General features: G+C 45.2%; 1 protein-coding gene across 1 annotated transcript in view; it reads right to left on the bottom strand.

Annotated features, from left to right (window-relative positions):
• Pgm1 (phosphoglucomutase 1) overlaps positions 1–25,800 on the bottom strand; it is a 59,902-nt gene that overhangs the window by 15,947 nt on the left and 18,155 nt on the right. The window contains exons 2-7 of the mRNA XM_036178379.1: positions 9,793–9,955; positions 9,188–9,334; positions 7,635–7,760; positions 6,390–6,580; positions 4,992–5,146; positions 2,341–2,456 (exon numbers count right to left, since the gene is read on the bottom strand). Of these exons, the coding sequence (XP_036034272.1) occupies positions 2,341–2,456; positions 4,992–5,146; positions 6,390–6,580; positions 7,635–7,760; positions 9,188–9,334; positions 9,793–9,955 (898 nt within the window). The remainder of the gene's footprint in view (positions 1–2,340; positions 2,457–4,991; positions 5,147–6,389; positions 6,581–7,634; positions 7,761–9,187; positions 9,335–9,792; positions 9,956–25,800) is intronic.

The raw sequence follows: 25,800 nt of genomic DNA, 5'->3' as shown, positions 1-25,800 counted from the left end.
GGTTCCATGAGAGGCACTGATGAACTCAGAAGCTTCCCAAGCTACTGAGGGAGTGTCTATCAACAATGTCAAGAAAAGAATGGCTGGGGGAAGGAGAGACAGGTAGCCTGGAGAAGACAGGATCTATGGATCTGCTGTGTAAGACAGCGGCTGTGCTGTCTAGTCTTCAGGCCTCTTCTCAGTCAGTCAATGCCACAGACTCCTGCTTGGCTCTGATCCACCCTGCACAATGGATGCTTCCCTCATGGGCACAGTGGATGTCAGTGCATGTAGTGTGTGTGTGTGTGTGTGTGTGTGTGTGTGTGTGTAGAGGGGCACAATTAGTACAGGTAAAACTGTACTAGTAGGGTTCTTTTGTTTTGTTTGGTTTGGTTTGGTTTTTCGAGACAGGGTTTCTCTGTGTAGCTTTGCACCTTTCCTGGAACTCACTTGGAAGACCAGGCTGGCCTCGAACTCACAGAGATCCCCCTGGCTCTGCCTCCCAAGTGCTGGGATTAAAGGTGTGTGCCACCACTGCCTGGCGAGGGTTCTTATACTAGAATATCCTAGAACTTTCGAATGCTAATTTCATTATGACTATTCAAGGTTCCAAACTAGTTTTCAGTAAACTAGTATTCTTCCGTAAATGCATGCCCTAAGAAACCTGACCCTAGACCCTCTCTTTTCACTAGGCTCAGCACTGGTGTGACCCATTAGAGACAGAAAACTAAAAGTTTAAACACAGTGTCTGCCTCCAAAGAGCTCTTCTTCCAGGAAGAGTAACTGAGCCGAGGATGCAGCTCTGTAGTGGAGTTTGCCTAGCATGCTCAGGGCTCAGTCCCAGCATGGAAAGTGAGAGGCGAGGACAAGATTGGCTGGGGCTGCCCTTTGACTGACTAGAGAACACTGAGAACTCCACTGCCATCTCACAGGCAGCAGCCATGCTCACAGAATAGAGCAGCACTGCCCACATTTAGTGAAGTAGGACAGGACTAAGCAGTCGTACTATAGTCTCTCGTTAAAGACTCAGAATTCTGGAAAATCTAGGGTCCTTTGGGCATATTGTTCAACCCTCAAATTCACCTTCCTTTCTTTCCTTTTTTTTCCCCTTGGCTTTGCTTTTCAAGACAGGGTTTCTTTGTGTAGGCCTGGCTGTCTTGAAACTCAAACTCAGCGATCCACCTGCCTCTGCTTCCCAGGTGAGGGATTAAAGGCGTGCGCCACCACTGCCCCCGCCTCACCTAACTTCTTTAGCACTGGATTCTATCAGGTCAATTTGTTATGAAGAAGCACTGCCACTCTCCCAAGAACAGTGACCTGCTCAGAACTTCATAAAAGCTGCCTGGAGTCTATCAGCTCATACCTCCCACCACAAACTCCAGGTTCGGAGGAAAGCAGATCAGTACTTGGTTCTGATGAGCCGGCATGAACCACACTCAATTGCAAGGCTTGGTGAAGGCTTGGTGTTAATCTTTTCTTTATTAAAGGGTGATCAGACAGTAATAAAGGACCATGGAGATGAGCCCCTTTACTTTAAAATGTTGGACAGAGAGAACATAAGAGGTGGGACTACTTGAGTCCTTGGCCTCTGGCTGGCTAGAAATGAGCACATGCCTTTGCAGCTGTCTGGAGAGGAGCAACTGATATGAGTGCATTGGGACTGGAGAGAAAGTCCTGGGGGAGGCCAGTGCTCTGGTCAGCATTCAGACCGGCAGAGAGAACAGAACCACAGAAGTGAGGCTCCAAGGTCACCAGACCCTACTCCAGGCCACCCTCTCTCCAACTATAGTCCACACCTAGGCCTCATGCCAAGACTACTATGTTTACATTTTTATCACCCATCAACTTAGTTTCATCCTCAAGGTCTCCTTCAGTTAACCCTGATACATCATAAACATACATTTGTTGCCACATAAAACTTGGCTCTATGAAAGGGAAAATTCTAATGACATGCCAAAACCTTTTCTTACATAAAAACAAAACAAAACAAAAAACCTGACTTGTTCTACCATATTTCTCCTTAGAAATGAAAACATTTGTTAAGGTTTCCTTGGCCACTAAGGGAGGAAAACTATGTTTATCCTGTGTTTAATCCATAGAGACTCAGCGTCCAATGCTGCCAACGAGGCCCCGAAACTTCCTGTCTCGGTAGTTGTGATTCCCAGAAAGTAAAGCCAGCCCTCGGGTCCAAAGGTGCCCACTGCTTTTCGAATGTGAATACTTCACCAGGTTGTCATAAATAAATCGTGTCTTGATTTAGGCTTCCTTGGCTCCTGCTGCTACTCTAAGATCTAGGCAGTCTAAACTTTCCCCCAAGGCATCGGTTGTAGAAGAGAAAACGCTAGTGTGAGTGCAACTTACCAGTCCCGAAGCTCTCCTCCCCACAAAGCGACAGTTTGCTTGCATCCATCAAGTTCCCAAAGAACTTCCAGCCAGTCGGGGTCTCGTACAAAGCAATCTTTGTGGCGTTTGCTACCCTTCAAAGGCATGAAATCAAAGTTACATCACAGCAGGACTGTGAGCAGAGTCATGTGAGGATGGAGAAGAGCAGCCTTCACTGTAACCAAGGGTCCCATTTAACATTTCTTAGAGGTAGACATAATTCTACATGTGGTGGAAAATCAGAAAAGAAAACCTGGGCACAAGGGGCTCTTCTGTATGGATTCAGAAGAAGGTGGAGAAGAGGAAGAAGAAAAGACTGATTCAGATCACAGTTTAATTCTGGAGGGTCAACAGGAGTAAAAGAGCAGGGTCAAGGCATTTAAACCCATGTGTCTGGGTACAAAACACATCTACAAGCATCCCATAAAGAGCAACAGAAGGGTGTTTTGATGTGCTTATTAACAGTCACAGGGGTCAGCATTTCACAGAGAAGGTGCAGAACAAGTCACACAGGCAGATGACCCATAGCCCATACTCAGCTTCCAACCAGTGTTTTTTATTTATCACCAGATGTCCCACCTGTGAGGTCTCCCTTTCCTAACAGCCTCACCCATACTGATAAGTAGTCTTGTTCTCCTCCAACAAATCTTTTACTCCTCCTATATGGCTTTGGACTACAGAAGACCTCTGAGAAGGGCTGCAGCTGTAGTTCAGTAGTGGGACGCATGCTGAGCATGCGCAAGGCCCTGCAACAGATTCCCGGCACTGATAAATAAATAAATGAGGAAAGAAATTTGGAGTGGGTTTTTAACCCTCTCCCCTAAAAAATTCCCCTACTGTTTGAATAGTGGGAGTTGCCTGATATTTTAATGCAGTCTCAGCGAGGTTTGCATTCCAGGATGCCTGCCTCCTTCCAAGCAAAGCAGAGTGGCCTGTGTCTGAATTCTAACAGGAAGGAAATCAAATCTATGATTCTGAGACCCATGAGGGCACTTTCAGATAAGCTGCGTCAGTTCTGAGTCTATATGGATTATCAATTTATCCAAAAATTCTAATGAAAGTACTTCTGAAAAGACACAGAAGGCACTCAGGGCCACCATAGTATGTGGTATTGTGTTCCCCAAAATATTGTGTGTTCCCTGAAATAAACTTATCTGGGGTCAGAGAGCAGACAGCCACTAGAACAGAGGCAGAAATGGTGGCTAGAAAATGGGTCTGAGCAAGCCATAGCAGAAGAAGGGCAATGGTGGCGCACGCCTTTAATCCCAGCACTTGGGAGGCAGAGCCAGGTGGATGTCTGTGTGTTCAAGGCCACTTTAGAAACAGCTAAGCATGATGACCCACGCCTTTAATCCCAGAACCCCAGCCTTTAATCCCAGGGAGTGGGGGCAGAAAGCAGAAAGGTATATACGGCGTGAGAACCAGGAACTAAGTTAGTTAAGCATTTGGCTGGTTTAGCGTCTGAGGAAACAAGACCAGCTGAGGGACTGGCGAGGTGAGGAAACTGTGGCTTGTTCTGCTTCTCTGATCTTCCAGCATTCACCCCAATAACTGGCCTCAAACTTCTAACCATTCCTGCTACAATAGTATGGCCACCAAGCAGCTCCAATGTCGGGTTTGGAGGCAGAGACATGGGCTTCAGATGCTGCTCTGAGTCAGCTGTGACATTTTAGCAAGGCTGGCCACTCCTGATTCTCAGCTCCTCATTCTTGAAGTCAGGGTGCCAGGGAAGATGAAGAGATGGAGAACATGAAGAACTCCACAGAAGCTCACCATCCCGGCATCTATCATTCTTTCCTTATTACCTGAAGTGAAGCCAGCAGTAATTCTGTGACCACCTCATTGCCAAAATGAAAACACTGTCTGGTCTAGCAGTTGGGGGCTGAGGCTCTGTGTTCAAATCCTGGTTTAGCCACTTGCCAAGTGGCTGAGTCTGGACAGCTCCTTAATAGCATGTAATTGAATGACTTAATCAAGCATGTAAAATACTTATTGTCCTGGACAAGAGACCATTCTTAAAGCTTAGCTACTATTCTAAGTGTCTAGACCAACACACTCTTCTTTTTTCACAGTCATGGCCTTTTACTCATTCACCCTTGACCATTTATTTAGCAAAAAATTCCTGAGCACCCAACATGTTCTAGCACCCATTTGTTATTTATTACTTTTCATTTTTAGTTGTTTTACATGCACACTGCTCAACAAAAATGACCCTGCATAGATCAAGAATAATGTCTTGAGTACAAAGAGAGAACCACACATTCATTTATTCACTAACATTCACTCACTTGTTCATTTAAAAAAAAATGAATGTGTGTATACCCTATGATATTTAGGCACATTGTTAAGCAGAATCAAGATGCTAAAAATAAAAACCCAAAACTGTAGAAGTGATAGTCTAGCTGGGGATACAAACAGACAGCCTATCAGAATTTAGGTGGTGACTACTGGGCGGGAGAGGTGCAGGATGCTGGGGGAGCTCAGAAGAGAGCTAACCCTGAACACACCTCGTTCGAGAGAAGCTGCAGCAGCTGGCTATGCTGGAAGGGAAGGACGCATGCTCCAAGCACAGTAAGGACACAATGAAGGACAGGGGGTTTGAGGCAGATGGGCCCAGAACTGAGACCTACCGATCCAGGGCGCCACTTGTGGGCATGCTGCGTGCAAAGCCCCGGACCCCAGTCTGCTGGAAATACGGAATGCTGAAGATGTTGGCAGCAATGACGGCCACGGAGTCAGAAGGGTTCACAAAGAACCCGTGCTTGCCCAGAATCATGTTCCGATCCTTTGGAAGAAGGGAGATTCAAAGTAAAGCTTTTAATGAAACAATGGTAAACAAAAGCAAAGATCATCCGTGGAGTGTTAGAAAACTCAAAGTGTGTCCTATACTCACACTGGGCTTTAAACACTGGATTTTTAGTGGATCTGTTCAGGGCTGTTGGACCAAAGGCACCTCCATGCTTAAGAGTTAAAACTGGTTTCAATTAAAGTGTAAGCACAACTCCCCCACCCCACCCCCCCCTTTGAGCTAAACTCTCTGTTCTCCCTCCAGGGGCTCACTAACTTTAACCTCCTAGACCTTTCCAAACTCTGGAACCAATCATGTTTCTCCCAGAGGAGGGGAAAGGATGTACAAGAGAGGAAATGTTGGCTGTTGATGCAGTTTGACAGGTCTACTGGGCATCCTTTGAGGAACAAAGGCAGACTTCTTCAAGGAAGGGCTGCTAAACCATGGTTCCCCCATTTGATACTGGACCCAACAAACAAGGCTGCCACCTTCACTGCTTCTGAGGTGTCTCACATGAAGCTCCATTTGAGTCCCTTGTGGAGGGGAAATGCCAGGCCACACCGCATTGGAAAATGCACTGTGATATTGTACCTACTGTGAGCCCTTTTAATTTTCCTAAATTCTGACGTGGGGAAAATTAGTTTTCAGGAAGCTGTAGCTTTTAGCTGGTAATGCAACCAAAATAAAAATTCAGTGTTATAAACAGAGCACTTACTGTCTACAACACACCCAAGACAAAATCTCCTTTGTTTTCATGTGGTCACCAACGTAAGGAGCAATTTATACACAAAATTTTCATTTTAGGATAAAATGTTAATTCTCTTAACATAATCATTATATTGGCTATAAATAGTTTCATTATCCAGCTAGTATTAATGACTGCATGGGAATATTATACTACGGAAACCTTCTCTAGAGGCCAAATGATTAATCAGGGGCTGGTTGAGACCTACCTTAGGATAAGTATCTAGAACTCCACTAGCTTATGAAGTACAGTCTTTAAGTCCAAACTGAGACCTAAACTCTCCACTCAGCAAATTTGAGTGCCTGAAATTAAATGCATTGGTTACATTTCAAAGACTCTTGTTTCTGCTCAAGGGTCTTTTAATCATTTGAGCCTGGCCTCTGAGGCCCTGAGAGCCACTCACCAGGCTGCTGTGGCCATGTAGAAACTGCCCATTTTCCCCCATCTGTAAGGCCCAGCTTGCATGAGAATTCATTTAAAAGTACTTATACTTACCCCATCACCATCAAAGGCAGCCCCAAAATCATGCTCCCCTGACTTCATGGTCTCCACCAGGTCAGCAGCATAGGTGAGGTTGGGGTCAGGATGGTGGCCACCAAAGTCCTCCAGGGGAACACAGTTCACTGCTGAATTTGCAGGGGCACCAAGTTCTTCACAGAGGATCTTCTTTACATACGGTCCCACAACTATTACAAATTGAAGTATGAATAGTCAAAACATAAGACTTATTAAAACATTAGAAGGTGAAGGGTGAGATAAACACACTTTGGGAGTAAGAATGGTGTGGGCAACTCCATATGCCCAGACATCACAGTCTTGGAAGGGAGTCACCTGCCGAGCCTCCGCCCATTCCCAAACATGTACAGATGAGGCCTTCATGTCTGCTGACTAGCTGAGGATGACACATACCTTTCTCATGAAAGAGGAAGTTGATGTGTTTTGTCAAAACCAGGAGGCCAATAAGGACCCAACAGAAGGCTGCAGCCCAGCCAGAGAAGATTTTCTCAGGGTGGTCTGCAGTGTATTGGGAAGCTCTTCACAGACCCATGAAATTGCTCAGGCACAGGCTTTCTTCTCCAACCACACAGACAGGTATGTGGGTTCCACACCCCTACCGCTCAGATACATTACAGTTTGGAATTGCTGCCAAACAGGCAGAAAACCTAAACAGCTATGAATATTCATGGTCTGTGTGTAGACAAGTCTCATGGCTTCAGTTCACAGACACGGCTGTCCCTCTGGCCTGGTCGAACAGCCCACAGAGGAAGAAGAGTGGGAGATACACATCCTGTTGCTGCTGAGTTTAATCCTCAGCTTGCCCTTGCCCTCAGCTAAGAAAAAGGGTGTCTGGAAGCAGGTGATGGGGGTAGGGCTCAAGAACATGTCCTTCAGAGCACTAGCAAGCAAGCCAAAGTCACCCTCCAGTGTATATGTGGGTGCATGAGAAGAATGTGAGTGACCTGCTGAGGGACAGCGGAGTACCCACAACAGCTGCCCGGGACTCAAAGCCCAGGGCTTAATGTGAAACACTGACCTTCACACCAGCTTACCATGAGGGAGGGGCATGTCTACTGTTCTACACGCCTACAGTAAGATTTGTGACCATATAAATATAGGTCTGAAATGGCTGCGAAATAACTCTATCTAAGCCACCAGAGGCTTAAGAAGAGGGTTGTGAAGGCACCATGGCACATACAGCAGAGAGCAGCTCCCTGTCTCTGCAGATCCACGAGTCTGTACCTCCATGCATGGCGTCTATGCGGATCTTCAGTCGGTTTGGACCAGACAGTAGCTCCTTCAGTGCATTGAAATCAAAGATGTTTCTCAGCATTGTGGCATAGGCCTCCACCGAGTCTACAATCTCCACTGTGAGAATATTTGACAGTAGAAGGCAAAACAAAACATATTATACTCCAAACACTATATTTCTATAAACCTGCAGTAACTACTCAAAAGGGCAACTGTGACAGCCATTAAATGTCATCTTATACACACTAACACTGTCCTTGGACAGTATGATTTTATAGACAAGGAAACCCAAGGTTTGAAAGTCAGAACTTGCACAGCTAGTGTGGGGCACCTGAATTCCCAGCAGAGGCTAGATGAACTCTGCTATGCTGCCACTCACTATCCCTACATACCCAAATCACTTCTATTTTGGCATCATTGATGACGGAGCAGGTAATACCCACTGTTCAGTTTTCTTTTCTGAGGTCCAGTAAAAGGGGAAGAAGTTCCCTCAATGACTTACTTTTTTCATGTACTGCTAGTGGCTAAAACTAGAATTAGCTTTGCTCAGGAGTTCTGGACATTTTCAATGCATGAGGAGTCTATGGAACTCTCCAGTGGTGGCTTCCAGACCCTAAGAACATGTGGCACTTTGTGTTTACTGTCTGTGGTGCAACCGTCAGCCCTTGATGCACCCCTAAAGTCGTTTGTGTTTACTGGAGAGCAACCATCAGCCCTTGATGCACCCCTAAAGTTGTTTGTGTTTAATGGAGAGCAACCGTCAGCCCTTGATGCACCCCTAAGGTTGTCCAATAGAAAAAAAGACAAGCTGAGCTAGGCCAAATGAATGTCACAGAGGTAACCCTCTCAACGGTGTCTTCTTGATATGAATTTATAAATGTTTACTCCATAGATCACTGCAATATCTTGACATTCAACAACAAAATGTGGCCCGCACCTGCCTTTTTGGGGAGTGTCATGCAACCCAAGCAATTGTTCTGATTGATTTGACTGAATGTCAGGGGAGGGGGACAGTGTAAAAGCCAGGTTGAGAACCATTCACAATGAGTCTGAATGCTGCTGGCTCTACGGCTCACTGACTAGTGAGAGTCTGCTTCTGGACTCCTCTCTGCTTTTGCTTCTCCCTCTACGGAGAGTCTGCAGTGACAGTGCTGGCTCCACAGACTGCCTATGAGAATAAAATGGAACACGACACAAAAGCAAATAGAGTAGGAACCCAACAAGGTTAATTGGACAGGTCTTCTAGTCACGGCTGTTGTGGGAACTGAGACCTAGAGTTGGAAACGAACCACCCAAAGTCATACAGCCCATCATTCAGAAGGCCCAGCCAGCTCTTGACACTCGGCAAACAAACTCCAGATCTGCTGAGTGATTAACCCATGCAAAGCTGATGGACCACCACTGTCCGAAGCTGAAGACTCATTGTCACAAAACCTCAAAAGGAAAACTGCTCAAGTTCGAAGCAAGAGTGTACAGGGAGGGGAAGAGAGTAACATGCCTGTGAGGAAGGAAGGGCAGGAGATAGATAAGGAAGGTAAACATGCCTGTGAAGGGCTTGAACTTGTTTTCCAGATCAAACTGCTGCTTCCCCAGAACACTGAGGTCTACCTTCAAGTCAGGGCAAATGGCATATTCTTCAATTGTCTTGCTGACTTGGAAAATTTTATCAGTGATTGCTTCTGGAGCAGGACCTACAAATCACACAGCATGTAAGGGTCATCATGTGTAGTTCATGTGAAAACACAACCTGTCATCCAGCAGTTCCTCTACCCTAACATACTTCCACCGAATCACAACACATCAAAACCCCTTTTTTCCAGGGGTTTTTGAGATACAGTCTTACTATATAGTTTATATTGGCCTTGAAATCATAATTCTCCTGCCTCAGCCTTCTAAATGCTAGGATTGCAGGCATGTGTCAGTTAATAGCAATTAGAATTTTCTAAAAGAAAATACCATGTTAGTTGCAATTCATGCATGGCTCCTTTTACAAGGACGGCACAGTAGAGTAAGAAGTACTTCACCACCTCTGAAGGGAAGCAAAGCCCCTTCTTAGGGTAAGAATCAGAGCCCAGGCTTTCCAGTGCTTCAGGTACTAGCTTATCCAACTGAATACGTACCTGGCTATCCTCAAAATGAGAATACTCACCTCCATTAGAAATATTGAATTTAATCCCAAAATCTCCATTGGGCCCTCCTGGATTGTGGCTGGCCGTTAGAATGATCCCACCAATGGCTTTGATTTTTCGGATGATGCAGGATACAGCAGGAGTGGAGAGGATGCCATTCTGTCCAATAACCAGGCGACCAATCTAGAAGAAGAAATCCAGAACACATAAATCCAAAGCTACCACAAAGAAATGCCAGAGCAAGAAGAAAATGGACCATGAAACACTGTTGGACCAGCAAAGATATTTTCTCAAGAAAACACTGGCATCTTGGATGTCTCCACCACATTACTAGAATCAAAGCCATTGAACAAAACCACTTCTTTCTTTCTCTTTCTTTCTTTCTTTCTTTCTCTCTCTCCTCTCTCTCTCTCTCTCTCTCTCTCTCTCTCTCTCTTTCTTTCTTTCTTCCCTTCCTCCCCCCCTCTCTCTAATATGGAACTTTGTAGCTTTGGAGTAGTGTGTTGGGGTGTTGTAAGGCTACGGGAAGAAAACATAGCGTTGCATAATCGTCTATTTAGGTCACGATCTCAGGGTGGATGTACTGAAGGGTTGTGAGAAAGCCTGAATTTTTATTCAACTCCACCATATTTTCAATCAACAGTGAGATAAAGAACATAGGCTTAACTAGTTAAAGACATTCTAACCTAAGAAAAGGCTTTTGCAATTCAGACCCTTAGAAAGCAAAAGGATTGTACATGATGTCAAGAATGTCAAAATGAATTTTAGAAATTTATCTTTCCAGGCACGCTTGGAGGTTTTTCAAGTAGGATTCCTCACGATACATCATGTTAAGGTATAGACTGATTACCTCCTGAGCCTATAAGAATATGAATGGTTGCTGAGGAAATTGGTCAGACCCTTCTACACAAAAGGGGCACTGGGATTTTTGCTGTGTTCCTGACTCACTTTCCTGTATCTCCCACTATCAGCCAGCTCCGGAACCTTCCCTTGCTAAAATAAAGCCTGTTTCAAGTTGGAAAGATATTAGCTCAGCTCCTCTGCCATCCCTGCAAGAGGTGGTACAATTGCATTAATAATACTTAGAACATGGGGAGTCTGTGCCAGCTCCAATCACTCTTCTCAAAGAAGAGAGGATCAGGAATGCCTTTTGCTTTTCTGTTGGGTGTTTTTGCTTTTTGATAGTGGAGATGACTTGGGGGTGGAGGATGTATTTCCTTTTTTAAAAATTATTTTTATTTCTAATTATGCATGTGTGTGTGCATGCCTGTTTGTGGGTACATGTCCCTGCATGGGAGTATGTCCACATGAATGCAGATGTACACAGAGCCCAGAGGTGTCAGATTTCCTGGAGCTGCAGTTATAGGAGGCTATGAGCTACCCATTATGGGTGCTGGGTACCTAACTTGGGTCTCTGCCAGAAGAGTACACACTCTTAACCACTGAGCCATCTCTCCAGCCCAGAAGATGTATTTCCAATGTGCAAAATGCCATAAGCTACCTGGATTTGCTGGAGAATATGTAGGGAACCCTTAACTTTGAAACTCCCATCTGCGCTTACAACATGTCACTCAAAACTTGACTCCCTTATGATGCACCCCTTCCCCATTACCAAACCCCTTACCGAAAGCAGACATTTCTTTTCCCTTGTCTCCTAATTCTCATGTCTTTCTCAAGAGGAGCCTGTAGAAGGTTTGACCAGTACATCCCATGGCACTTTTGGTCCCTGAAAGTGAATTTGTTCCTCCCAGGTGACATTGCCAAAGCTGTCCCAATCCTAATGTCTCTTCCTTCTGGTAAGTACTTATGGGAAATAACTACAGCCACAGCTGGACTAATGACAGGAGCGTGTTACACAGCACGTTAGCTGTGTCTGGGAAGGGGATAGGGGACGGGAACGTCTCACCCTCCTGGGGTTTCTTTATGTGACTGTTTTAGAAATAAAGTCGGGAATTGGGTAATTCTGGATTTCTCTAAGAAGAACTTGGAAGTGGTGATTTGAGAGTCATTGTTTGAGTCGTCTGAAATTGTCTTTCCATGGTTGCACACACCAACTTGTACGTGGATTTTATATGAGTTTGGTATGGAAAGAGGGTCGGACAAAGAGTAAGCTATACCATGCAAATCACCCTTCATTCTGCCAGTCCCTAAGCTGAGGTCTGCGGTCAGCCAGGACTGCAAGCTGAAGGGACTGTGTGAAAGATCAGAGTGGCAGCTGAAACAGAAGCAAGAAAAGCCAGGGCTGCTTCTCTCTGAAGGGCTGAGGGCTCTAAAGCACGTGCCTGTGGACCACCTCAGCCTGACCAGGGAAGGCAGTGCTGTGACCTCACCCTTAAAGATGCCTGTACCACAGCCACCACCAGTCACTCCATCTCCCACCAAGCCTTCCTGGCTCCACCAGGAAGAATCCCACCAGGAAGCTCATCCCGCTGACCCTTAAACATGACTCTGTCCTTCTGCTAAAAACAGATCCCTATTGCACACAATCCCCAAATTCCTCCCCCTGGCATAGCCCTGGAGACTGGGAAGCAGGACTCAGATGCTCACAGGCCATCATTCATAACAGTGTCACTCACGAGAGCCAAAGGGGAAAAGAACCCAAACATCCTGCGCAAGAAGAAAGGATGGATACACAATGCGTCACACATGCACACAATGGAGTATTACTCAGCCTTGAAGCAGAAAGAAGTAAGATCGAAGGGTGCTACACAGTGAATGAGTGGGTGGGGTGGGGACAAATCAGATTAAAGAAATCCCTGTCACACGTTACATATGGGTGAGCCCTGAGGACATCAGAGGGACAGATAGATAATGCACGATTCCACTTACATGAGGTCTCTAAATCATCAAAACCACAGAAACAGAAAGGAGAATGGACACTGAAAACATTCTTAAGATGTGCTGCAGCGATGTGAATACAGAAGACACTATCAAACCACACAACTGAAATGGCTATGCCAGTGGGTGATGTTATGTTTTAAAGCACAATTAAATTGCTTTTTTAAATTGGCGACTATACTCAAAGATGGCACTGCAATCTACACTTAGGGAAGTGATTGGAAGAACATCCGTAGGATCAATATTCATTTTTTATTTTCTATTTTGAGACAGTGTCTTGCTATATACCCCAGGCTAGCCACAAATTCCCAGTCATTCTGCTTAACCCCCCAAATGCTGACATTACAGGGTCTGACAACCATGCCTGGCTATAAAGGTTTTTAAAACTCAAGGAGAAGGGCATGAAATTCTGACCCATGCTCCGGTATGATGGGTCTTGAAAACATTATGTTACATGAAATAGGCTGGACACAAGAAAACAAGACCTGAACATTACTTACATGAGGGATCCAGGACAGGCAAATGTACAGAGGCAGAAGGTAGTAGCATTGGAGCTCCCAGAGGCTGGAGAAAGCGGGTGGGGGAGCAACTAATCGGTATGGAGCTTCTGTTTGGGATGATGAAAACGTTCTGGTGACGGATAATGATGATGGTTGCACAGCATTATAAATGCCACTGGAAATGCTTAAAATGATAAACCTGATGTTGTATGTTACCTTCCCTAGTAAAGGGAAAATGCAGCTTGGTGGCTCATGTTTCATTAAAAAGGAGAAGGAAGATGCCCCCTCATTTTCTTTGTCCTGCTAGCTACAAGCACAATGCTTTTATTTAACCTCTGAACTTTCTCCAAGTTCAAAGCTCCGGGGACAAAGTGAGACACCAAAAGTCTACATGTGGCCCACCAAAACCTCATTTTTTTTGCATTAGAATGTCCAGTAAAAGTAGACCACTCCATGCAAGTGAGAACAAAAAGAAATTGCTAATGAAACCTAATTATATTCTATACTTCACAGATGTGCCATATATAGAAAAGAAATATACAGATGCAGCAGTACACAGAGAGGGAAGATGACAGGCTCTATTTAGTGCACTAAAAGGGTCTCCACAAACCAGTCCAGGGAGGGGGTGGTGGCCACTAACAATGCTGAGAAACACTGTCTTTGCTAAAATCCATGGTAATAACTCTTTCCTTTAGACTTCCTGCGTACTGCCACAAGTGGAGATGTTAAAGCCGCCAGAACATGGGCTATGCTAGAAAAAGAAGAAACTAAGCGAGGTGAGTTTCATGGTTTTTATCAGATTAAAGCATTTTATCAGTCCACTAAATGTCTTTACAGTGATTCAGCCAGCCAGCACGACTGCTTTCAATGCAATGCTATTTTTAATAAGGAATGTCCTTGAAAATATTGCTCAAGCTGTCTTAGCCTTAACAAATAGGCAGTTACCATATTTAATCAATTATTAGCTCTGAAATGTATTATTTAGCAAACCTTCAGACAGTCAATCAGAGAAAGTCTGTAGGGTCTGCCTGAATTACCCATGCCCACCACCTCGTCCACATCCTTCAGCTCCACACCAAAAAACTTTAATGAAGCCGAATCTGTCAGAGCAAAGGGGACAGTGTACCCGATCCACTCAACAGCCTAGATATATGGAGAAATAATGTTCCATTCATCCCTCTCGTAAGATTAAAGCATCTTTAATACCATTCCCTGTGCAGCGCTCCTCAAAGATGAAATTTACGGCATGTCACATTTTGTCTTTAAAATGTGTATGCTTCATAATAATTTCAAATTTGAGTTCTTTATCAGCAATTTTTACATGCCAGGCATTCAAATTCCGAACCTGAGGTTCAAAGGAAAACCCACACTGTAGACAATAGTTTGTAACACGTCTAAGTTGACTCTGGTAGCTTGCCTTTTGCTGCTGTTTGCTTTGCCAACACCTGCTTGGCACATTATTAAGACTACTTGACAACGAATGCCTGGCATATATAACTGCCATGCTAAATACTATGTTCTTTGGACCAGAATTTCTTCAAAAAAAAGTACATACATTAAACGTTAAACGTTTGTAGCTAGTAAAGGAATGTGTGCTCCAAATTTTAGCTAAGTATTAATTAAAGCATCCCCCATAACACACACACACACACACACACATTGGTTTTGGGGCCCCAGAGGAATATGCTGAACAAAACCAGCCATGTCCTGACATGTACCTTCCTGTAGGAGTGGACTGGAAAGCTGTTCCACTATCAAGAGCAAGGTTTCCACCATTTTACTTCTCACTAGCTTCACTTGGCCAACGTCTACCCATGATGCAACAGAGCCTACTTACATTATTGCCATACAGGAGCTGCTATCTCTGCCTTGTTGCACAAATTCAGCCTCACACAGGGCTTGTTTGTGTCTGAGGTCATTATAGCAGATCTTTCTGTAACGGTCCTCCCTGAAGGCTCAGGCTTAACATCCAAACCACACCACACCCCATCCCACCCTACCCTACCCCACTTTTACCTGACTACCAAGATCCACAAACAACAGTATGCCCTGCCTTTGACAAATTTTGACAAGTTTTCCTGTTTGACAAATGACTGGACTTCAACAAGGAAGCCTTTGAACATGCAGAAAACCCTCCTCTTTCCACCACTCACAACAGCTCTCCTTGGACATGGGCAATTCTAGAAGCTAGCTAGCCAGCAAGCACTCACAAAAGGGTAGGGCCAGGAATACAGTCTATATGTCTACAAAGCAACAGGTATTTTCTAAGCTACAGAACTGAGCACAACGCATACGAAGCTAAACTTAACTCCCAGATCCCCATGTCACTGCTGTAATTCTGGAATATTTTCACAACATTCGATCTTTGAGGTCACAATGAAATTAAGTGGGGGGAGGGGAGCTGGAGAGATGGCTCATCAGTTAAAGAGCACTGGCTGTTCTTCCAGAGGACCCAGGTTCCATTCCCAGCACCCACATGGGAGCTCACAACTGTCTGTAACTCCAGTTTCAGGGGACCCGACACCCACGGCAAAACACCAATGCACATAAAATAAAAATAAATGAATTTTTTAAAAAGAAATTAAGTGGGTGTTAGAACTGAGGTGTAGATCATACACACCTCTACATATATGAGTTATTTCTACAGAACTGAAAGGTTACTTGGAAGGCCAGAGACACAATAACACTTATTGCATACCAACCCCATTGGCAGCTGCCATCTGCACTATGGTTTCTATTGCTGATTTATTAAAATACCGCCCATCTCCACCGACCACCAGTGATGATCCCTGGCGATCTTTTAGGTCCATGGAAAAGAATATGCTCTGAATGAAATTCTCCAGATAGCAAGGCTTTGCCTCAAAGCAATAGGTGTTCTTCCGCAACCCACTTGTTCCCGGCTTCTGGTCATGGTAGGGAGCTGTGGTAAAAGTCAGCAGCGGGAGAGGACCCTCTTCTGTTCTCCTGTATGTCCCCGAAATCCATTCTTCAAAATCACTCATCTTTCATACCCACCACTTGGCTCGGTGAGGGTATCCAGAAAGTAGCTGACGGTCCCCCACAGTGTCCGACAAGAAAATAACACAGTTTTTTTTCCTGGATCATCACTCTCAGTGAGAAAACCTGGTTACTCCCTTATGGTGGTTGTCTCTTGAGAAAAAGTTACGGGCCACACACCCATTCATACCCCCACACAAAGCAGCTCTTCAAAGTCGTCCTGATGCAGATCCTTCTGCCCACACTTCACGAAGTGGAACAGCCTTCAGTTATTTGCCTCCTTTCTCCAGTAGGGCAGAGCCCTCCGGAGTGGCACCTTCAGCAGACTCTGGTTTCCGACAGCAGACAGCCGCCAGGCTACTCTTGCAGCCAAGGTTAGGATGGAATAACTGCAGTCCCCCACAGCAGGTGAGGACAAGATACTTGGGGTGCCTCTCGCTATTCCTGCTGCCCCTCAAGCTGGAGCCTCTGGGCCATCTGCAGCTGAAGTTGCTTGGAGCCACTGAGCAAATTAAAGGTCAAGCTTAAAATGGAAGAGAGGGATGGCTTTCAGTTACCGCTGGGCCCTTCGTCTCGCTGCCATTCTGATGCCCACAGGATTATCCTTCCCTAGGGACAAGCCTAGGTGGAAGGGGAATAACCATCCAACAGAACAGATTTGCTTACTGGCCTCCAAGAAGTTAAAGAGACCTGGAGTGCAGCTTAGTGGGAGTGTACTTTTCAGCATGGGCAAGGCCTAGGGGTCATCTCCAGCACTGGGGGTAAAATTAATTTAATAAGAGTATCTACCGACCAACAGCTTGACTGTTCCCTTAAATTTATAGAAAAATAACTCCAAGGATCTACAAAATTCTCGAGAAATCCAGAACAATGAGGGGTTGAGACATGTATTTTCCTAAGAATATGAGGCTGGAACAGTTACTAGTAATTAGACAAGTATGAGGACCATAAGATTAATTATTTTAAATAGGGTCTCACTCTGTAGCTCAGACCGGCCTTGAACTTGCCATGTAGCTCACCCAGCACAGGACCAGCAGAGCTACCGGCGCGTGAGCCTGGTCCCTTTCATGTAACAAATGAGGCCACACTTATCAGCACCGACACCTCTGTTGAGTACCATTGGGTCTGCTGGATCCTATGATCCAAATGGTAGAGCAGCCCGTACAGCAGCCAGGCCCCACTCAAAGCTAGCAGCTCACCAAGTCCTTTAGTGTACGGGCCAGAGTAACACACCCAAGTGAGGCATGTGCTCTCTCCAGAATCCAAACAGGCTTCTTTCATGGTGGTAGGAGGGCACAGGTGTAGGAATTTATTCCTTCACCTTAGAAAGAATACCTCTGCATACCCTCCAAGACTGGATGCTTAGAGATTTCATTGAGTAGAAGGCCCTTGAATTTTGGTTGGATTTATTTCCCATCCCTTGATATGCGGATGTGTTACCAACAAGTCCAAAGTGGCTGGTACCTCATCTAACCAGCATAAGGTCATCAATATAGTGGACCAGTGTGATATTTGGTGGAAAAGACAGATGAAAAGGATTCCTTTAAACTAAGTTATGACACAGAGCTGAAGAGTTAATATACCCTTGAGGCAAAATGGTAAAGGTATAACACTGCCCTTGCTAACTGAAAGCAAAGAAAAAAAAAACCTTCAGATGTGGAAACAGCTCACAAGGCACATGTATTAGGTTGAGAACCAGAGAGCCAAAACCCAACTACTTTTTAATAGCTTATTTAGGGCTCCTGTTTTAAAAAATGAAATTCTTTTAAATTAATTTTACAATGAAGCTTATTTTATTCATGGCTATATACCATGACTTTCTTTTTTACTTATTACAAGTAGATTTTTTAATTTATCTATTTTAAGTTCTGTGCCAAATTCACCTTCATTTCTTATAGCTTTGCAAATTAGACCAACATATGTGTCTTGGTATATGCAACCAGAGAATTAGATTTATGAAATATTATTCCAGCGATCTCTTCATTGAACTAACAGAGCAGCCACCCAAGGCACTGCGGACCTCCTAATGAGATCTCAATGTCCCAGGGCACATTCAGGAACACAAGGGCCTAAGGGTGCTTGGGCATACCCACCCAGGCTCTCTGCCCACCTAGCACATTATATCCAGCATGTTCTCTGCTCCTGCTGGGCCACTTGCTGGCGAAGTGCTTTCTAAAGCTGAAATTACAAAAGTTTAAGTTTAGGTAACTGCACATGCCCATTCTGGTATTTATCAATATACAAAAGGAAACCTAAAAGGCACATGGTAGACACTTACTGTAGAAAAGCTTCCATTCTTTAAGAGATAGAGAGAGAGAGAGAGAGAGAGAGAGAGAGAGAGAGAAGCAGTCATAATTTTACAGACACCATAGAACTCAACCTCATATAAAAACATTACCAGAAGCAGCAATGTTAGATGGACTGTGAAGTGGGGTAAAAGGACGAGGCATTAAAAACATTAAGCTCCCTGAGCCGCCCGGACTAAGTGGAGCCGCTATTAGGAAACTCATCTGTTTTAGCTCTGCAGCAAAGGTTGAACTTCATCTTCAGAAACGCTACTGTCGAGCAGAGCGAACCCAATTTGGCCTAATGAATTCGCCTGCATTGCCAGTACTCCTTCACAATGACACAGATTACATTTAAACCATATGGGGGATTTAAGGATTGCTCCCTTCAGACAAGGAACTTTCATCCTGGTCTGGGGCCCAATCAATTTCACAATGGCAGAGTTATGAACCCCTTCACTCCTGGCCTCCCAAAGATTCAGATCCCTTTCTCATCAGCAAGCTGGAAATCTCTCAATCTCTGTCTCTCTCTCTCTCTCTCTCTCTCTCTCTCTCTCTCTGTCTCTCTCTCTCTCTCTCTCTCTCTCTCTCTCTCTCTCTCTCTCTCTCTCTCTCCCTCCTTCCCTACCTTCCTTTCTTTCTCCATCTCTTTCCCCTCCTCTTTTTTTTTCATTAATACGTAGATGTATTGGACGGCTAACTACTATGTCCATGCCCTATACAAGCATATATACAGAATTCAGTTTTAGAAAATGTCACAGAAGTGGGCCTAGGGGACAGAAGTGCTAACCCTGATTCGGGTATAAAGCCTAGGAAGCCAGCTACTCATTCAGCTAAAAGCAACAAGTTGTGTACCCAACTACTGGCCCACAACTCTCTACTCTTGCCACGGCCCAAAATGCATACCATTAAGAGCCGAGCGTTGGTCCACAGCAGTGGAAAAGCCCATTCATTTCACCAGCCAACCCAGGCTCAGCATTGCAGTATATGAAGTGCACAGGCACATCCAGGCCCCAAATTTATGACTCTAAAAGGTGTGAGAGTACACTCAGGAACAGGTAATTTAATTGAACTGAGCCTGCAAAATGCAGCTAGCTCTCAATCAAATCAAAATCATGAAAACACCCAGTCTTGTGCATAACAAGAAGCTGTGACAAAAGGCTAGCCCCTCCCTCCTCCAGGCCTTAGTTTATCTCTAAAGTGAGACCCTAACACCTACCTCACTCACAAGAGCAAAGATCACCGTCCTCCTGAATGTTGAGGCCAGCCTGTCAACTAGGAAATGATGTAAAGATACTAACTACTGTTTTTTCACATTCTGGGTGCGGGTAGGGACAGAAACACGGGTGAGTGGGTCTTTGTTGAAAAAAAAGTCACATCAGGAGGAAGCACTGGTAGTGTGGTGGCCAATATACTGTCCTGGGGAACCATTAACAGAGCTGGGGCTCTGAGCAGTAGCAATGCCAAGATGAGCCTGGAAAAACACCTGGGGCAAGACATGGAGTTATGTGAGCCATGGAAGGTCTACCTTTGTAGGTATCAGAGAACTGTGAGGATTTAAGGTAGGAAGGACATAAAGCATCATGTTTTGGGATATGTGACTGGCTAGCAACAGTGTATGAAAGAGCTTTTTGAAAGATAAACCAGACAAAGATTATCCAAGATTGGTAAATTCAAGCTGGTAGACCAAGGCTGGTAAAAAGCATTCCTTCCTTAGCTGGGGTGGTTTTGAAGATCCTTGTGGATATACTCTGCGTAGCACTGAGCCCCTGCTGGCCTTCTGAATACACCTGTGCCAGCCAGAGTCTAGGGATTTCTGTCCTCCAAGAAGAGATTTCCTAAGCAACTTTCCTTCTGACCCCTTCTCCATGCCTGACCATCTATTCATTCTCTCTCTTCTCTGAGAACTACTTCCCACCCTGCCCCAGAGGACTCTGACTCCAATCCTTGATGGCCAGGGGTACAGAGCTGAACCGCTCATGTCTTCAGGCAATGGACTCTAGAACCAGGACTTTAAAGTCTCCTAATCAGAGCCAGTTAGCCCTTTAACCAGAGATGCTGTGATGGTTTGAATGAATGAATGAATGAATGACCCCCATAGGCTCATGGGGAGTGGTGCTATTGGGAGGTGTGGCTCTGTTGGAGTAGGTGTGACCTTGTTGGAGGAAGTGTGTCACTGGGGTGGGCTTTGAGATTTCAGAAGCTCAAGCCAGGCCCAATGGCTCACTCTGTCCTCCTGCTGCCTAGGGATCCAGATGCAGAACTCTCAGCTACCTCTCCAGCACCATGTACTGCACAAGCAGGGCATGGTAGCACAAGGCTGGAATTCCTGCACTTGGAGATGGAGGCAGAAGGATCAGAAACCTAATGTCATCCTTAACTATATAGACCAGGATGGACTACATGAGAACCTGTTTCAAAAAAAGAAAAGTTCTAAAAGTCAATAAAGGAAAGCATACAAAATGTTCATCACAATGCTTGGCCACAGAGAATCTACTTAACAAACAGGGTCCAAACACTGAATGACTGGTGCAGAACCTGCGGAGTCGAAGGCTAACCTTGGGCATTGAGTTCTAAAACAGAGGGCTAGTGCAGCAGACACCAGTGTCTGCTCCTGCTGTGTCTGCCACTGCCTTTATTAGATCGTAGAAGAACTTGGATGTTTTCAGTGCTGCTTGTCAGACAAAGACTTTTTGACAAATGAATCCACAGAGGGAGACGATCATGAAGCAGAGGGACTGAGATACAGAGAGAGGAAACAGAACTGTTGCTGGATCCTCCTCCATCTACTGTGAGGCCCAGCAGCCCCAGCTCCCAGCAGCCCCAGCTCTCAGCAGCCTGCAGCATCCTGGTGTGGCCATCATGGGTGCTCAGTGGAATTGCTGGCTGGTCACTTACAATGACCTATATCTCCCCAGTGTGGATGGGGCTCTGTGATGCTGGACCTGTTGGCTAGTCTGATTCTGAATCCAAGAAGACAGGAAGAGAGGGAGAGGCAACTCTGTCCCTTCTCCTTTGAGACTTTTTGGTAGAGGAGAGAACATCTGTCAAAAGCTGAAGGGAACGTTGCTCACTAGGAACCTGCACCAGAACTGTGTGCTTAGGAGGGAGAATATGGCCAGCAGTGCCACCCTTCAGGGATGCCATTCTTAGTCGGAGGGGCTGAACTCAAACTCTTCATCATAAAGATGTACCAGGTCTTTGCTTGCTTGCTTGCTTGCTTGCTTGCTTGCTTCCTTCCTTCCTTCCTTCCTTCTTTCTTTCTTTCTTTGTTTTTTTGTTTGTCTGTTTGTTTTGTTTTTTGAGACAGGTTTCTCTGTGTAGTACTGGCTGTCCTGGAACTCACTCTGTAGACCAGGCTGGCCTTGAATTCACAGAGATACACCTGCCCCTGCTTCCCAAGTGTTGGGATTAAAGGTGTGCACCACCACCACCCAGCAGGTCTTTACTTTCTAAATAACATACATGTGAGGAAAATGTCTGTTTGTATCAGAAACAATTAATATTCAACCATGTAGCACCTAATAGGGCTCACAGAAAGTTTTCATACAAATCTCTTACTTTCTTTTTGGATTATTCTCAAGGAAATTCTCACTTAAGTACATTAAGAGTATTCATGGGAGCTAACAGAACTTTCCACATTCTGGGTATTACCTGGAGTTAAGTATTAAAATCCCTTGATGAGAAGGGGGTCAAGTTCCAAAGCTTCCCATCACGAAGAAATAATAAATGTTAAGGAGCACTATATGCATCCATTAAATCACATTGTGACAATCATGATATACAATTATTATGAATCCACTGAAAACATAAGAGACCCTCCCACCACCACCAAAAGAAAAGTCTGGCTACAGACTGGTTTATTTTCAAATTATTCATGGTTTTGTGTTTCCCTCTTGTGGTGGGAAACAGAAAAATCAGGCAGAATTCACAGTAGCCTGGGGGCTGGGGTTGTTCTCCTTTCCAGTACTGCTGTCTTGTCTAAATCTAGGAGGGTCCCTTTCATGGAGCCCCACAAATCATTAAGATGTGGCAGAACTGCTGGGATCTTAACATGAAGAGAGAAAGTGTTACTCAGGGACAGTCTCATGCTTACACACTGTCAGCTTTGAAAGAAGGTAGCTCCAAGGAAAAGAGGATGCCTTTCAGTGGGGATCTTTATGAAGTAGGGGACTGAAACTGTCCTGAGAAAGTTTACAAAACATACCTGCCTGGCCATACACCAACAAAAATGAAGAGAGATGGAGAAAGCCTGACCTCACCCTTCTAACGCATCTCCTGATATGAGCCAGGTAGAAGAAAAGCAATGGCTTATGGGATAAACACTGACTCGACTTCTTTGTGTGCCCAGGCACTGGGGGAGGAATCCACCGAGGTGGGGGAACGAACACGGAGGAAGGAAAATGCAAATGGGAAAAGAACATAGAGGAAGAGAGCACCAAGCAGTCTTTGCTCTACCCAGAGGGCTCTGCATCGGATCAGCCTGGGTCTAGCCCTGATTTTGCCTTCTTCTGGGCTGTGTACAAGCTCTCTGATCTTACTGGTAAAACAGGGACAATGATGCATGCCTGTAACACTAGCACTCAACAGGTTAACACTGAGGAATCACCTTTCATTTGACCAGCCTGGACAACTTGAGTTTGAGGCCAGCATGGGCTATGTGAGATATTGTCTCCAAATAAAGCAAACAAATTTCAGAGGGGCAGCATCTGTACTGGTTGACTGAGAATGGCCCTCATAGGCTCATCTGTCTGAACACTTCGTTCCCCCAGTGACAGAACTTTTGGGGAAGGATTAGGAGGTGTGGCCTTATTGGAGGAGGTGTGTCACTGGGGGTGGGCTTTAAGGGTTCAAAAGTCTATGCCATTCCCAGTTAGCTTTCTCTGCCTAGTACTTGTGGACCAGGATGTAAGTTTCAGCTACCGCTCCAGTACCATGCCAAACTCCCCACCGTGACAGTCAGGGACTTACCCTCTGAAACTGTCAAGTACCCAATAAACTCTTCCTTCTAGAAGTTGCCTTAGTCATGGTGTCTTATCACAGCAATAGAAACAACAACAACAACAATAATAATAATGAAGAAGAAGACGGCACTCTTACTTGAATGACTTCTCTTGGACATAATCAGTGAGCATAAGGCTTGCTTAGGGACTACCCTCTTAGAGGACCATCTGCTTTGAGGATTTCAGTGCAGTGGAAAGGCCTCCAATTCTAAGTCTTCACAGGCTTCAGAGCTTCAGGAGTATTGAGGAAATCAATCTGGTTCCTCACCTCTCACACAGCCGCCCAACAGCTATTTCTTTCAAGCTGTTGGGATCAAAAGAACTCGTGTGAAGTGCTTCGTGCTGTGACTAATAGTACATGCAGGCTTTCTTGCAGACTTAATAACAATCCCATGGTGTGGGTGTCCTCACTACTCCCACATTACAGATGAGGAAACTGAAGTCTTATTGCATTAGGTCAGGCACTAAATCTAATCAGTGGCTGGCATATTTATAAGGAGAGGATGATTTGAAGATGGAGACAGACACCCCAGGACAGAGACAGAGAATGAGTTACACTACAGCACTAGTGATGGGAGCTAGGGGGAGCAAGGGCAGAGTCTTCTCCAGGGTCCTCAAGAGCATGGGCTGGGGATGCCACCGGAGTAGAAGAGTGCCTGCCTAGCATATGTGAGGACCTGGTTGGGAGGAGGAGAAAGAGAAAAGGGGGAAAGTGGAGGAAAAAGAAACAGCGTACCCTTAGGGCCGCTACTTTGATTTCAGAATTTCAAACCTTGGAAACTACCAGAGTGAGTGTCCGTTTTCTTAAGCAACTAAGTGTGGCACCTTGTTCTGGAAACCCTGGGAAACGGACATGACAAGTTAGCAGGAATTGAAAAAGTCCCATCCTGGAGCGGCTGAGCTCTCTGCGGTAGGGTGAGCAGTCTGAGTGAAGACACTCTGAGGTTCCCCCAGGCCCATCCTGTGTCCCTTTTCTTTGTCCCGGGTACTTGCTCCTCATCACCAAGTCTCAGCCTGGATGGTGGCTCAGGATATAAAAGTAAGCTTCCTCTCTTGCTGTGTGATAAAGAGAGGAAATGCATTTCACTGTGTCTTACCTCTGTGCTTGGAACAGGTTTGCTCAGAGCAGTCCTTCCTGGGTAACTGAACTACTGACATGAAAGCATCAAATGCCCTCTGAGACTGAGGTACTGATGATGGGGTGCCTCTTCCTAGAGAGTCAGTCTCCCCTTCTCAGAAGAACCATAACTACGGAACTGCTTCTCCCCTACCACAGAGAGCTCAGGCATCTGCAGAGGGCATCCTGCCTGAGAAGTGGCATACAAGTGGTTTCTAGAGCAAACCAGACTTGCATAGTAACAACTGAGAACAGATGAGAAACTGTAGGAGAATAACTGGTTGGTCTGTGTGGTTCAGACAGGAAGCCTGCCCTGCTCCTGAGCAGAGCTCCTGGGATCATAGGCGGAAATGGCAAGGGGCCTTCATGGTTCCTTTCTGGGTAAGGCAGAAAAACAGTGAACTGGTCAGAGGACCCCAAAGCAAACCAGAGAAAAAGAGGATCACAGCAAACATGGTATCCCACTAGGTGTGGCAACAATGTCAGAGAAATTCTGGTATGGTTGTATAGATCTGAAATACCAGCACTTGGTAGGCAGAGGCAGGAGGACTGTCATGAGTTCAAGGACTACATACCAAGTTCCAGGCCAGCCAAGGCTTAGAGTAGGACTGTCTCAAAAACAGTATATGCATATATATTTATCTATATGTTTATATAAACATGCACATATATATGTATGTATATATACACACATATATACAACTGTAGGAAAAACAACTACATTGTATATCTATTTGCAGTGTGGTTTTGCATCTGTAAAATATGTAATTTGTTTCACTCATTCTACAATACCAGTCTGGACCATGAACCCAAGTTCAGAGGCCTGCTCTACTGAAGACATCAGCTGACATGCAGACCTGCTCCATGTCACGGAACCTGTTAGTTAAACAAAGCTACAGGGATCACTGGCGCCTCAGTGTCACTGGACAAATACTGTGACCAGCCCCCCACTTAGAAATAGCCTTTTTGGTTTGCTGACCTAAGTCTCCAAAACTCTTAAACCCTTCCTTTCCCTTCGGAGTCAGGTTGTAGGTTGGCTTGTGTATGAATTAATGCTGGCGAGGCTGCAGGGCAGGGGAAAGTGCTACCCTCTGTAGGTGGGCGTGCACACTACATCATGAATAACTATAGAGGCTCCTGGAAACACTGCCAGGAGAACAGGATGACCCAATTACCCCACTGCTGGTACAAATGCAAGGGAAAAGAGACCAGTCTCATGTTGACTGCAGCCACCACTCAATAGCCAAGGCACAGAGTCAATGAGTCCACAGTGAATGAACTACAGGGA

The sequence above is a fragment of the Onychomys torridus genome, chromosome 2 (assembly GCF_903995425.1).
Source record: "Onychomys torridus chromosome 2, mOncTor1.1, whole genome shotgun sequence".
NCBI lineage: Eukaryota > Metazoa > Chordata > Mammalia > Rodentia > Cricetidae > Onychomys > Onychomys torridus.
Note: the sequence above shows the minus strand (reverse complement) of the source record. Positions and strands in the feature narration are given on the sequence as shown.